The sequence below is a fragment of the Pantherophis guttatus genome, chromosome 7, assembly GCF_059756535.1.
Source record: "Pantherophis guttatus breed Tessera chromosome 7, ASM5975653v1, whole genome shotgun sequence".
NCBI classification, from domain to species: domain Eukaryota; kingdom Metazoa; phylum Chordata; class Lepidosauria; order Squamata; family Colubridae; genus Pantherophis; species Pantherophis guttatus.
In genome coordinates, this window is record NC_142069.1 from 72,439,181 (window position 1) to 72,454,409 (window position 15,229).

The 15,229-nt window shown below is 36.5% G+C and overlaps 1 protein-coding gene across 3 annotated transcripts in view; it reads right to left on the reverse strand.

Moving 5' to 3' along the window:
- Nucleotides 1-3,498: 3,498 nt before the first annotated feature.
- PANX2 (pannexin 2) overlaps nucleotides 3,499-15,229 on the reverse strand; it is a 32,375-nt gene continuing 20,644 nt past the window's right edge. For 2 of the 3 annotated variants that reach the window (XM_034421038.3, XM_087874224.1), the window contains exons 3-4: nucleotides 9,898-11,349; nucleotides 3,499-7,050 (exon numbers count right to left, since the gene is read on the reverse strand). In XM_034421038.3, coding sequence (XP_034276929.1) covers nucleotides 6,671-7,050; nucleotides 9,898-11,349 — 1,832 coding nt within the window. In that variant the 3' untranslated portion in view covers nucleotides 3,499-6,670. Of the gene's footprint in view, nucleotides 7,051-9,897; nucleotides 11,403-15,229 lie in introns of all 3 variants that reach the window. The other variant, XM_087874225.1, reaches the window with a different exon arrangement.

Here is a 15,229-nt window from a genome sequence, read left to right on the forward strand (position 1 = left end):
ACAATATGTTAAGGATCTAGAAGACACGAGTAGATATACCCTGTATGACTTATCTCAACATTTATTTTTCTAAGATCAAAAACATACTTACACATTTTAAGGCTGGAATAAATATAGGAACATCTATATTTAAGCTGTAATTATTCTAACATTCTGAAGAAAGTGATGCGTAGTTGCTGATGCTTTCCTTCTGGTGAGAATTGGAAACAGTCAAGAACTAAAAATAGATAAGAGCGTTCAATGACAGTTAGATTTTATGTTCCCAAGTTATGTAGAATAAGGAGTAATGGTTTATTTTTAAAAGTTCCCTGTTAAAAAAATATCAGTTTAGCCACAAGAGGGAGCCAAGAACAGGTTGTCTAATGTGATTGGTTTAATTTAATAGAAGTTCAATTCCAGTTAACTCTTGTTTATTAGTTATTGTAGTAAAACTGGTTGTTGTGGTAAACGTTATTGCAATTTTGCATGCACTGAGAAGTTACTATATCTGGTAAATAAGAGAATATTTGTACAAGAAGACTTTCTTTTTGTATCTTGATGAGATCCAGGTTATAACTAACCTCAGTTGAACTAATCTAACCTCTTGATGTAATGCTAGAACATTCAAGAATTCTCCTGAATCCTGACATATGACCATCCAGGCTTTGGATAAGTGCCTCATTAATAAAAGTAGAATCGATTTTGTTTGTTGTTTGACTTTTTTGCATTATCAGATTTCCGTCTAATATCTCCTCAAATTTAACATCTGAACTTGTTGATTTGGCTCCTTGCTTCTTGAGGTTTGTCTGTTTATCTGGAAATATCCCACTGAATTCATTAAGCTTTATTTCTGGTTACACTTGCATTTTAAATCAAATTCAGTTATGAATTAAACTAGTGGTACTGATTAATGCTAGTTCAGCTTAGTTGCAAAAAATTGTGCACCTTATTTCTAGATTATTGTGTGTAACATTGTAGACCTGGTCCTTACAACAACAACAACTCGGTTGCTGGATAAGAATCTACCTAAACTCAACTCTGAAGCAGGGGATGGTGAAACTCCAACTTTAATTGTATGATACTAGGGGCTGAGGCATGAGCTTATATAAAATACATAGCCTTGTAAGGCTGATCAAAAATGAGAGGTCCAGAGTTATCTATGACAGAAAGTAGACTTGAATCCAACATCTTGACAACTAGAGTCACCTCTAGATGAGGTGGGTAGCATATAAATCTAAAAAAACAAACAAACAAATCTATACCACAATGGACTTGCAATTAAAATAGTGTGAACATTTATTTATACACACTAAATTTATGTATGTGTACACTAAATGTGTATGTATGCGTATGTGTATTAATTATATAAAACCCAACTTAGTTGGAGCAATTCAATCAATATATAATAATAACAGAAAGGTTAGCAGGGTTGGGACCATAGGAAGTCAAAGTAGGGGGGATGGTATGGTGTCCCATAGGACAAATACCGTGACAAATGAAGGCACACTTCCTAGATCTCATGATATTCCATTATTTAATGAAAATGACATCATAATTATTTTTCAGATATCTTGATTTATAGATTTTGATATCTTCCTTAATACATTAAAATCAAGAGGAATTTTGTTGTTGATTTCAACAAGAATAAAAATGTGCAGCCTGGATTTATGATATGCACTCAGATACTCCCAGTCCTTCCAATTTTAACTGATTTATATAGCATTAAAAATATAATAATCAGGCACATGCTTAACCTGATCCAAAACACCAGCTGCCTTAAGGGAAAATGTTAACACCTTCTCTTTCACCTACAGAAGCTAAAGCAACTGGCAATTAAATCTTACTTCAACATATACTCTATTACAGGGCTGTCAAACTCCGGGTCCGCGGGCCGGATGCGTCACGCGCTGGCCACCCCCACCCCCATTTTAGTGAAGGGGAAAAAAGTCCTGGTAAATCACATGACAATGTGAGTTTAACACCATGAATTTGACACCCCTGCTCTATTACATTTGAATGCCACAAAATAAGAATACAGGGAAGATTGAGCAAGTGGTCCAACAGAAGGAACCAAACAGCAGGTTTCCCCAACTCAGCCTCCATACTATTTGCTACTTAAGCCCTCCTAAGAACAGAAGCACATTGTTGCTCAGATAATGAAGTTGAGGCAAAGATGGTAGCTTTTCAAGTCAGGAGTGAATAAGACTTTTATTCAGGTAATGAATTCTGCTGCATGACTCTCCACCGAGGTGAACTCACCTTAGAATATATTTATACCATTGTCTCTTTTTCTTGCATGGAGACTCCAAGAAATGTTCAGAACTTCCCCCAGAGCTCTGAAACATGTAGAGGGCAGTTTTATTGAAAAAGAACACAAATACAGGAAAAATGTGGAAATAGGCATGTTGTTCTTGATATAAAGTGTAGCACTAGAAAACAATTTTTGGGGCTGCCTGAGAACAAGTGTTTGAGTATTTCAGGAGATATCTAGAAAGTAAGAATAGAATAGAATAGAATAGAATAGAATAGAATAGAATAGAATAGAATAGAATAGAATAGAATAACAGAGTTGGAAGGAACCTTGTAGGTCATCTAGTCCAACCCCCTGCTCAAGCAGGAGGCCTGAACCATTTCTGATAGATGGCTGTCCAGTCTCATATCAGACCAGAGTATCAGAGCAAAGGTATCTTCAGAATCAGGATGATTGAAATGAGCTTCGTGATGCATATTCCACTTTTTAGATAAACGCTAGGAAAAACTTAACTATGTTCTCAGACCACTGGGAGATCAGCTTGTATCCGGTTCCCTGGAAGGGTGGGAGGAAAAAGCCCTAGAGTTTAAACTCTAGAGCAGGGCTGACAAACTCCCGGCCCGCGGGCTGGATGTGTCACACGCTGGCCACACCCACACCCAGTTTAGCGAAGGGGAAAAAGTCCCGATATGTCACGTAATGCCGCTGTGACGATGTGAGTTTGACACCCTTGCTCTAGAGGATACTTATAGATATCTAAACAGGATTTAATTTTTCTGAACTGTAGCACACTATCAATGACTGGATGGGTTTCATTCTTACTTGCAGTAATGCATTTCTTAGTGCTTTTTGTTTGATTTTCAGTTTTATCCTTTAAATAATTTCACTGGAATTTGGCAGAGAATATTGCACAGTATTTTGAATTTGCTTTTCAGAAACTATGCTAAAACTTTCTAAGAGACCTATGTTTTGAAGCCCAAGAAACAAATTGGAAATGCCACATTCTCTTAATCAACTTTTGTGAGCACTTTAAAAATCATTTTTGCATCACGCCCAGCACCGTTTGTAATAAACCATATTACTAATCAATATATAGGGCTTTTAAATATCTGATTATGTGCCATCAAGTTGTTCACTCTTAGCAACTACGTTTTTTCTATGACAATCTGTCCCTAACTTGGTCCTTCAGATCTGCTAACCGTATTATGTAAGTACTATTATAAATATTATTTTTAAAACCATTTTGAATACAGAACAGTCAACATGAATTGTATTGAGAATATTTATTTGCTTTCAGTGCTATTTTCAATAAATACTGTATCATATTTATGTCTGAGGTAAAATAAATTAACTATCAAGAATCTAAACCTATAAATTTATGCAGCATTGTTTCATAACCATCAAACAGAAATATTACATTTCCTTCCATGTTACTTCAGTAGTAATAAAAACTTCTCTTTTGCTGAAAACTGGTTTTTGCTTGAAGAATGGTTATTGCGTGCTAGTTTTTCCAATATGCTTTTTGAAAATCACACTAGAGCTATTCTTAGGAACATCACATCAAAATTACAGGAAGAAATATGCCATAAGGATGCACTTTAGGCCAAGCAAGGTAAACACTGTATGAAAACAACAATGCTTACTACATTCTTATTATCTCTTTAATGTACGGTCTGGAATAGCAAAGTGCTGGCAGGTATGTTGCTTCATCTTTAACAGATACGCCGTTAAAACTGAGTTTTGATGGTGCACAAGTTTGTGGTTTTAGCTTTAAATGCTACACCTATGTTTAAAGCTCAGGAAGTCATAAAGTGGTGTGCTACATTAGACTTCACCACCTGACAGCTTAACACAGGCACGTGCTTAGCGGAAACTGCTTAATCAGAAGCTGACCTGTAGTACCTACGTTAAAGGAAAAAGGAAGAATAAAATCATATGGAGATAAAACCCAAATTTTTGCCACCGTGGTAGTCACCCATCATCAGTTGAGCTGGATTGTCTTTTCTTCCATTTTTGCTTGGAATGGGCTCATACTAAAGGCACCTGGGGGGGGGGGAGTTAAAAAAAGAAAGTCAAAATGGCAGTTGCAAAAGCAGGAATGAAGTCTTGCCCTTGTATATGTGCGATGTCAATTTGTGTTCAAGAGGAGTGGGATTTCAATTGTGTTATGCAACCATCATTTTGATTTCTATTGACACCAATCCCTCCCCCCTTAAGATGTACCATTGGGTGTTGATTGTCTTGTGAAAGGTCCAAGTCAAAAACCAATACAGGTTATTTAGGAGGTCTTCTATTTAAAGCCCACTTTTGTTCTACCTGTGGTTGAGAGCTTCCCTGAATATCAGTAGCGCTTAGCTTTAGGTTGCTAATCTTTTCTTCCTCTTTGAGATACATCGTTTTGATTGGTAATAGGTCTTCCCTTGAGCACTTTTGAAGGCAATGCAGATCCCATTAGTACAAAAAGATGGCAAGAGAAGCAAAGAAATAGCTTTTTGAAGGATGCTAAACAGCTAGATGGGAAGATAACAATGGTAGATATTTGCAAAAAGCATTTCAAACAAGAATGGATGCATTTTCAAACATTTGATACATTTCAAATAGGTTGGGGCAGGATTGTATCACACTCCATTAAACTGGTAGCTCTTCTTGATATGGTGATCAGTTTGTAAATCTAGAAGTTACTGTCAACTCAACCTAGCAAATTTGAGTAGTTAATTTAATTATCTAATTCCAGGATGAACTTAATCTATATGGAACCATAGCAATTATAAATTAGAATCCCAGTTAATGTCAAAAATTGATTAGAATTTATACACAAAGCAATCTTATACTTCCTACTGGCTTTTCAGGGTAATACCTGAAATTAATAGACTTCTATTAAATTTCGTACAGGAAGACTTATTTTTTTTTTAAAAAAAAGGGAAATTATTCTAAAACAAACTCTTCATCAACCAATTCAAGTTATGTATCATAGCAAGCATGCCTAGAACTTGCACATTTAGCCACTTGAACTTCTACCATGGACAAAATTTCTCAAATGGAAGGATAATTAAATTAACTACTCAAATTTGCTAGTTTGAGTTGACAATAACTTCTAGATTTACAAACTGATCACCATATCAAGAAGAGCTGCTAGTTTAATGGAGTGTGATACAATCCTGCCCCAACATATTTGAAATGTATCAAATGTTTGAAAATGCATCCATTCTTGTTTGAAATGCTTTTTACAAATATCTACCATTGCTATCCAAATGAACTTGGATGGAGCTCACTAGCCACAGTGGCAGTAACCTGGTTTGAACTTTTCAGCTAACCATACTCTTCTGGGATTCGAACCCAGAATATATATCTGAAGAAACTTCTGAGAGGTCAGTTCATTGATTGATTAATTTTCTTAGGAAAAATGGTTTGGTTTGTACTACATCATGCTTTTGCATGTGTGAGCCAACTTTTTTTCCTTAGCAGTATTCCAAGAAGCAACCATTGAAATAAATCATCACATGCTAAATGTGTCAAAAGTGTATATTTGGCTTGTGTTATGCTGTAGTGTAGGCAAGTCCTAAAAAAGATTTAAATATCCATCATCTAAAATTGTGTATCATTGCAAATTAACTGATTTGTAATATTTTAGCAGCACTATTTGAATACTCTCCACATCTGTAAAGCTTTATCATAGAAAGTTTTTAACCTGGTTTTACAAACCTCACTCAATTAACAAAAATATGCAGCAATAGGTTACCCTCTTCCCACACTCTGGAAAGAGAGTATCTGATTCAAAAACTGTCATTCACAATAAAATAGGCAATAAAAAAATAAACTCTTAATTTTCATCATCTCTTGGCACATAAAAACATAGTAATGATTAAGATCTTGGCCTTGATTTCTTCTTTATGCTAATGTCAGGGATGGGAGGGAGCCATGGATACCCGTGAAACACAATTTCATTATTTAAAAAATTATCCTTTAAAAAAAAACAACCTTAGAGACAAACCACAATTTTACGCCTGCTGTTTTTTTTTTTTTTAAATGGAAGAATAAATATCCTACACATTTACGTCTGTTGCTACTTTACATAGTGAACTGGAATTTCAAGGCTGTATGTGCTTTAAGAAACATGGTGTGACATGCGTTCAAGCACTTCAAATATTTTGGATAGTTGTAGTGACTTCTTGAAGCTACAGCTAATGTTTCTTGTGCTTTATTGCATGTGTTTCCAAGCATAGAATAATTTGATTGGTTTATTACTATTGTCATATTTTGCAAGCTATTGACAGTAGCCAAGACACTACCCTGAATAACCGATCTGGAGTATTGCAAACTCTGTGGTCTGTATTTTAGCACTCCATGCTCATGCAGTAGTTTGGGTGAGAATAAGGTTCATACTGCTGTAGGTGGAACATCAGGTTGAAGCTGTGATCAACAGCAGTTCTGGATTGTGCGTCAATATTCTGCAGAATTCACGATTGCCAAGGGTTCATCAAAAGTTGCCAGCATGATTTGTTTTGTGGAAGGCATAGAAATGATGTCTCCGCTTTCTGGTGGAGAGTGAATTCTGTTGTCTAAAGAATCATCTATAAGGTTTGAGCCTTCTTCTTCAGGATCTTCATACAGTGTATTGATGTGCAGAAGAGGGTGCACAGGGTGGCAATTCAGGGCAGGCCCTGACTCTACTACCTTAGTAGTCTGGGGCAGAGAGGCTTTTGTTGCAGCACCAGAAGTTGCTATATGGTTATGTGCACAGGTGAGGAAAACCCCCGATGCAGGCACTGTCCTGCAGATGTCACGGGAATAAAGGGACTCTTTTCCAGGAAGGGAAGAATCTGAAAGAGAAGCAAAACATTTATTTATTTAACTAATCGACATCTTTTTTCCAAATTGGGGGGGGGAAATGATTATGTGGGATCTCTTTAATTTTATTTCCACAATAGCAATTCAGCTTTCTAGATTGGATGAGAGCAACGGGTGGGCCCAAAGACACCTAATGAGATTGGAGGATAAGGAAGAGCCTTAATGTGGATGTCTTTCTTCCCTCCAAATTTTGTTTCAAAAGAGGCTTATTTTAGAAGAGAGCCACTGTACTATAATAGTGTAAGTTTTGAACGATGAATGACATTTGGGTTTTATTCTATCTTCAGTCATTAGGTGACTTTGGAACGGACATTCTCTCTCAGCCCATCAGTCTTAGGACTGATGCTTGTTTATTTTTATTTATTTATTTATTTTTATTTTAGTTTATTGGATTTATATACCGCCCTACTCCCGAAGGCTTGTAATAGGCTTCTAGAATGCATACCATTAAAAAAAAAAAACTACAGTTATTGTATATTTTTTTTTGCTCAAGACCATACTATACATAGTTTTAAATGTGATTCTGTGCTTGTTATGTACAGTTTTATACAATCCCGATGAGAGAGGGGATTGAAATTAATCACAAAACATCTTAATTTAAAATTGAAATTCCTGACCTGCTACAAAAATATGTAATTTGTCTGCAAATCAGACTCAAACATGAACAACAATTTTTAAAAGGGTCCAAGAAGGAAATCCTGGAAGCTGTAGAATAATTATTTTAGAACACGGGTCTCCAATTTGGCCACTTTAAGACTTGTGGACTTCAGCTCCCAGAATTCTTTCCTGGCTGAGGAATTCTGGGAGTTGAAGTTCACAAGTCTTAAAGTGACCAAGGTTGGAGACCTCTGGTTTAGAATGTATTCAATGGAAATTGATTTTTTTTTTTAAAAAAAAAAGGTAACCAAAGGGGGAAAAAAACTAATAATGCCCAATATGGGTGGGTGGGTGAGTGGGAAATGGGGACTCCATGAAGGACAAAAAATTTTCCTCTAAAGCTTGTATTTGAATTGGGAAGAAATTTCTATAAACATCAATGAAGAATCACTTCCATACACATCTACACCTCACAGTCAAACTGTTAAGAAAGATGATGTAGAATTATTAAAAAAAAGTACAGAAAACAAAACTTTAAGAAGGCAGCATATATTACTTGCCAAAGTAGCTTCATTGAGCTAATGAAGTTACTTAACATTCTGTGATTCAACTATAAGGACAAAACTTCAGGGAAGCTTCAAAATTATATTATTTTACAGAGTCAAATTGCTTTAATTATGTACAGTACTCCCTTCAGAAGACGTTTAAGGGAAGTCATGGATTATTCTTAAATTTCATATGAGTATTTAATATAGCGTCGCTATATTTGAGTGTGGGTGTTTATTGAAATCCTACAGAGGAAGGAAATATCGCAAGCAATAATAATTCAAGTTATCAGAAAATTAGATCCATAGAAGCTAGAGGTCAAATTTCTTCTTTGTTCCAGGTTCCTATGATGTTCTTCTCAGTGCACTCAACTCCTCTCCTAGGGATGCTGCTGTAGGGCATGACATGCCAAAACAACTAGACACAGGGACAGTTATTTTCCCCTCGTGCCATCATTCTGCTGAACACCTAATTCTCACAGTACTGTCTTATGTCTAAGTATATTTACCCATGTTGTATGGCTCTAGTATTATTATCCTTCTCATCTTCTCTACTACTCCCTCTTGTTGTTTTCATTATTATGATTATTACTATCCTGTTGCTCTGCATGCACATTGATAGCTTCTGCACTGGAGACAAATTCCTTGTTTATCTAATCACACTTGGCCAAATAAAGCTATTCTATTCTATTCTATTCTATTCTATTCTATTCTATTCTATTCTATTCTATTCTATTCTATTCTACCCTGTTTCCCCCAAAATAAGACTCAACTGGAAAATAAGTCCTAGCATAATTTTTCAGGATGCTCATAATATAAGCCCTACCCCCCAAAATAAGCCCCCGTTAAGATTGTCAGCCAGATGGGTGCATTTAGCACTGTATTCCCCCAAAATAAGACCTAACCAGAAAATAAGCCCTAATGCGTCTTTTGGAGCAAAAATTAATATAAGACCTGGTCTTATTTTTGGGGAAACACTTCTATTCTATTCTATTCTATTCTATTCTATTCTATTCTATTCTATTCTATTCTATTCTATTCTATTCTATTCTATTCCATTCCATTCCACTCCACTCCATTCCATTCTACCCTACCCTACCCTACCCTACCCTACCCTACCCTACCCTACTCCACTCCACTCCACTCCCTCCCCATAGTCCCTATTAATATCTGGCATTTATTGTGATTTTGTTCCAACTCCAAGATGTTTTAAATTGCAAGAAACCCAAGAAGTTTAGATTTCATGAGAAAGATTTTATGAGGAAAAAAATGAAACCAGAACCGAGTCATTGATTACGTGGCACAAGGACACTTTTTTCCTGAATCACACTAATGCTAGAAATATTTACAAAAATTAAAGATTCACAAATGGCTCATACATTCTAAGCTTAAAAATACGATTCTTGATGATAAATTTCAGGTTAGCAAACATCCCATTTATTGTGGGGCTCCCATACTATGTGATCAATATTTCAGTTTGTATGAGTCACATTGTTGAGGGCTCTGGATCTGCCTGATGAATGCTTTCCAGCAGAGGCTACAGCTATCATGCAAGATCTCAACACTATAGAAAAAGGAATCCCAATCAGCCCAACCACATTTCCAACATTTCCAAAATAAGGAGCAATTATGTTAGCTGCAACGGCAATGGAAAAGTAACTAAAAATATCTCCATACCTTTGAGAGAAGAAGTGACGCAAACTATGGCTTTGTTTTCTTGGTTTAAAAATCCACTCTCTTGACTTTTGGATATTGCCACAGAGTTATTGGATGGAATTTCTTGCTTGGGTTTCTTATTACTCAATATATATGGATGAACATCTAAGGAAAAGTGACGCGTATGCTTCTTTTCATTACCTGTGCTGGGTAGAGTACTAGGTTCAGTTTTGTGAACAGGGGATGGTTGGATAGGTTTTGAGTTGGTCTCCAGCAGAGGTGCAATCAGACTATCGGCTGCTGTCTTCCGACGCACCGGCTTTAGCTTCTCAGGTTTGCTGTTCTCAACCTTCATGGTAGCTAGCTGCTCCTTGAATGGCTGAGGAAGTGGATTGGAACTCGGCATCCACTTCATTTTCTTCCGAGGACGCTTGATGATTAGTGGCTCATTAGGGTCAAGATCTGTAGGGTTAATGCTGGGGTCTATTGTTTGTATTCCAGAATCACGTACAGTTGGGGTAACATCATGATTAGACTGGGCTAGAGCTGCAAGCAACTGACGCACGACATTGTCATACATCAGATCGCTTTCGTTGGTAATGAAATCCAAGCGGTTTAGAGACTTGATGTGATCACGATTTTCATTGCAAAACATGGCCAGGATATTAATATCACAGAACTGAGATTTCTGCCACTGTTTCTTGGTCTTTATGCCAACCTTGTTCAGCTTGTCAAATATGAAATTGGACTTGCGGAAAATGAAAAGGTGGATTAAATTGATGAGGATGATCAAGTTCATGAAACAAAGGAGGACAATGTCCACTCCAGCAATTATGCGTTGCAGCTGAACGGAGGGCAGTTTGCAATTCACCCGTATGAGCAATTTGGAATTGCTGGTTTTGTCAGGAGGTTCTCCTAGAGCACACGTAAATTCATTTTGTTTCTGTGTAGCATAATAGGTGGACAAGTATGTGATGGGGATGATGCTTAAAAATATGATGAAGAGGTGCCTGGCCAAGTAAAGTTTGGCTAGGAAATTGCTACGCCCTCTGCGTTCCAGATATTTCTCAAACAGGTTTTGCTCAGGGCTTTTTTCCTTCTCAGCATTCTCAATGATTTCTCTTCTTTCGCGTTCGGTTATCCCTGGGCCTTTTGACTGGATTTGTTTTTCGATTTTTGGCGCCCGGCCTTCAGCTGCTCGGTGATAGCAGTTATCTATCTCCTGGAGCAAAAAGTTAAGTTCAGAAGTCAGTCTGGTGGAAGCCAGGAATTCCCACCCAAGGGCTGGAATGTACATAATGCCGGCAAAAGCCAGCAAAGCATATGGAAGAAATTTATGCTCAAACAAGGAAGGCCAGTGGCTGGCATTTACACCTGGCAATGCATCTCTTAGCTCTGTCCAACAGTATCCTCTGGCATACAAGGCTTGATCCCGGGTGAAGTTGTGTGGTGTGTAACAGTATATGGGCTCCTCTGTATAACAGAGAGAAAAGTCACTGCTGTGCATTTAACGTACAAAAGGAGCTCTGCAAAATAAATATGTTTATAAGCTACTGTATATCAGTTTTCGTTTACAGTATATTCAGCATGACATTAAACTACCCTGTAAGAGTTAAAAACTGCCCCCCCCCAAGGCATTAGGTCAATGCAGAAAAATCTATACAGTCAACATACAGCGGCACTTGAAGTAGGAATGACAAATTACATTTGGAAAAATGGTTTGGGAGGTATTTTTTTATACTAATCAATCAAATTTGTACAGCAAAATCAACAGGATAGTGCCACAATGTAATAACTGGGGGCTCATCCTATAAAACAAGTTTTTTGCATAAGGCCCTCAAGTTCATCTCTTCATACTGAACATTGAAAAGAACAGCTCTCCTTTTAAAAACTCTGTTTTGTCATTTCTTTTTAAGAGACGGGAAGCAATCTAAAAATGAATTGATGGAGGGTTTTTTTTTTCCCTCACACTACTGAAACTTGGAAAGGATTAGCTGTGAATGTGTTATATTTTCTGCTGAGCTCTTGAGAAACTTCGGCTTTATAACAGTATATTTAAAAAGTGCAAAAATTGCAGTTGCGTAGGTTCAACATACGTCAGGGTTTGTTTGTTTGTTTTACTGCAAGGAGATAGTTATAGAACAAAATGGATGTTTTAAACTCTGAACCCCCCACCTCATAAACGATAGTGACCAGAATTCTCTTGAAATTGCAAGCTTTGATTCAATTTCTGGTAAATGGGGGCAAAGAAATGAAGCAGGCCCTCTCAACAGAAAATCCTGTAACTATGATTATCAGTAGGAGTCCCTAGATTTCCTAGGTCCCTTCTCTTTAATGTTGTCATCTAGTGCAGGGGTCTCCAACCTTGGAAACTTTAAGACTTGTGGACTTCAACTCTGGGAGTCCACAAGTCTTAAAGTTGCCAAGGTTGGAGACCCCTGATCTAGTGGGACATAGGACAAATGTCTTCTCCGTAGTGACACCTGCCTTATGGAACCACCTCTTCTCTGAGATATACACTCTCAGCTTTCCAGAAAGTTGTGAAGACCTGGCATTGGATCAGGATGGGGATTGCCCCAGAAAATGCAGAATTAGTAGCAATAGCACTTAGACTTATATACAGCTTCATAGTGCTTTACAGCCCTCTCTAAATGGTTTACCATTTTGCCCTCAACAATCTGGGTCCTCATTTTATCAACCTCAGAAGCATGGAAGGCTGAGTCAACCTTGAGCTGCTCAGAATTGAACTCCTGGAGTGAGAAGTGAGTTAGCCTGCACTACTGCATTCTAATCACTGCGCCACCCCAGCTCAGTGATGATTTTAGGGTGCCATGATGGAAAGTCTGATTTTTAAAAATATTTTTTAACTTTGTAATGTTTTTATTTCTTATTGTTGTGGGCCACCCAGGCTGTTGTGTTTAATATAGGTGGCGATATATTTTAAATAAACAAATGTTTAATTTTCTAAAGCACCTCTCAATATAGGACCATTTCTGTAATAGGGATTCATATCCAAATATATGAATAACAAATATGTTTCCATCTTAAACAGAGGGGGAATATTCAATTCCCATTTCATAGATATACTCAAAATAATTGAATACACATTGTTTCTTCAATGTTTATTAATAATTGCAACTAGGGGTGGGTATTTTGAGACAGAAGCTCCCTGCTTTGAGTTTGAGAACATTATTTCCTATTCAGTATGGGCTGTTTTTATCATTTTGGAAGTGTTTTAAGCTCAAAACTGAACTGTTGTAAGATTAAAATGGTCTCCAAACGATTGGAGCAGCTAACAAAACAGGGCATTTTAAATTCAAAAGTAATTGAATTCAGAATGTTTTATAGACCATTAAACTGCTTCCATTCAATAGGGAAAGATGAAATATTGTGGACTTTAAAGGTACAATTGAAAATATCTCCTCATAATCAATGCCCCATATTATAATGAAAGGAATATTGTAGGATTTAATCAAAACCCTGTCATAATAAAGGCAGTTTTGAGACCCTGCAAAATTACTGCTTAGCATGAAAATAATAAAAATGGAATCAGGAGACTGAAATTTAATTTGCTCCAAAAGTCTATACGATATGCTATTAAATGAATGTTTTGCATCTGAATGTTGCCAGTTACAATTTTGCAAATATTTTCTTTTAAATTTTCTAAAGAAAAAAATTACTGCCAAAGTATGTACAGTGGCATAATTTGGAGGCCAGATATCTATTTGGTTGAGTCTGTTTTGAAGAATAATCCTTAACTGACTACATTTTGAGTGTCATGAAAAGAAACTTCAAATGATAACACTATCACTAGTAATCTTTGGAAATGCACAGTGAGACTGCTCATTGTCTATATATGGTATCGATCACACATCCATGAAATGGCATCTTATGAAAATCAATAAAATGACATCTTATAAAACGATACTTTCATTTTATAAAAATATAATCAAAAGCATTATAAATACATTCTATGATTTCCAGAAAGTCTACCACAAAATACTTTTTGGGGTTGAGTGTGTTAATGGACACACATATTCATTGCTCCCTGAAAATCCTACATAATCTAAGTAATAGATTTAAGGATCATCTTCAAGATTATCATTCAGCACTAAGTCATAGCAATCCTTTGCAAAACATATTGTAGGTAAATGAATGCAACCTATAGAAACAGATCTTGTACCTTACAGTAATTCACTTGTATTCAAAATCAAAATGGGTCAAAGTCAGGTCTAATATAGCACAGAGTAAATTAATTTAATGCCACAGCGATATGGTAGGCATTACTAAATTGCCTCATTAAGTTTTATGGTTCTACGCTTAAGCTTGATTAAAATGGAGAGTAGATTATTATTCACCAGTTGCCAACACTTTAAAACTTTTGTCAAAATGATGAAAATGGCATATTTTGATGATGATGCAAGTTTGCCCTTTTTGATACAGGTTGCCATGATAAGGGCAAGGGACTTCCACTGCAATGGCACAATGCTGCCGTTTATCCCTCTCCTGCAGGTATCTTTAATCTACGTAGTGTTACTCTTCATCTTTTTAAACAGCATTATTTACTAATAGAATTAAAAAATTAAACAAGAAAAGCAAAACTCGAGAGACTGAAACAGCAATAAGCCCAATAAAATAAAAACATCTGGCACATCTGATAAGTGCCATATGAGTAAATTCTAACTGTAAAGCAAATCTCCTCTTTAGAATTTCTGTTAAATAGTGAAATGCAGGCTAATTTTTCAAAAGACCAATGAAAGTTTTGGCTTTCAACCATTCATTGTTATTGGTATGGAACACTTACCTGGGTTCTAAAGGGTATTTTAATTTAAACAGCAAATTTCAATTACAAATGTTAATGAGTGGTGGTGGTGGAGAACTTCTGCCAAAAAAACCAACCTCCATGCCTGACCCTTGCACAAAAATAAAATATATTCTTCTCTGCTCCAATAAAATTTACTTGGGCAAAATGTGACATCAATACATCACATTTTGTTGGTGCAATTTTGTATATAAAATGAGACCACAGGTTACGGGTGTCAATGTGTCCCTGCTTTGTGAATACAGCAAGGACATTGTGCGGGTAAGTATCCATACAATATTTAAAGTACGAAGTTAGGAATTCAAAACTTATACAGGTTCCGTGTACAACAATCACAGTGATTCAAATCCATTTTCAACTGTTACTATTTCCGCTAAGCTTTGGCACCAACCTCTAGTTCTCTGGATTGAGTACTAAATTTATCTGTAAATAAAGTTGTAAAGCAACTGAAACAACAGTTCATTTAATTATTGGTTGGCCCTACTCGGACTTCTCTCCTCCTGTTGTTGTTTTCTGAGATTGTAAACTCTT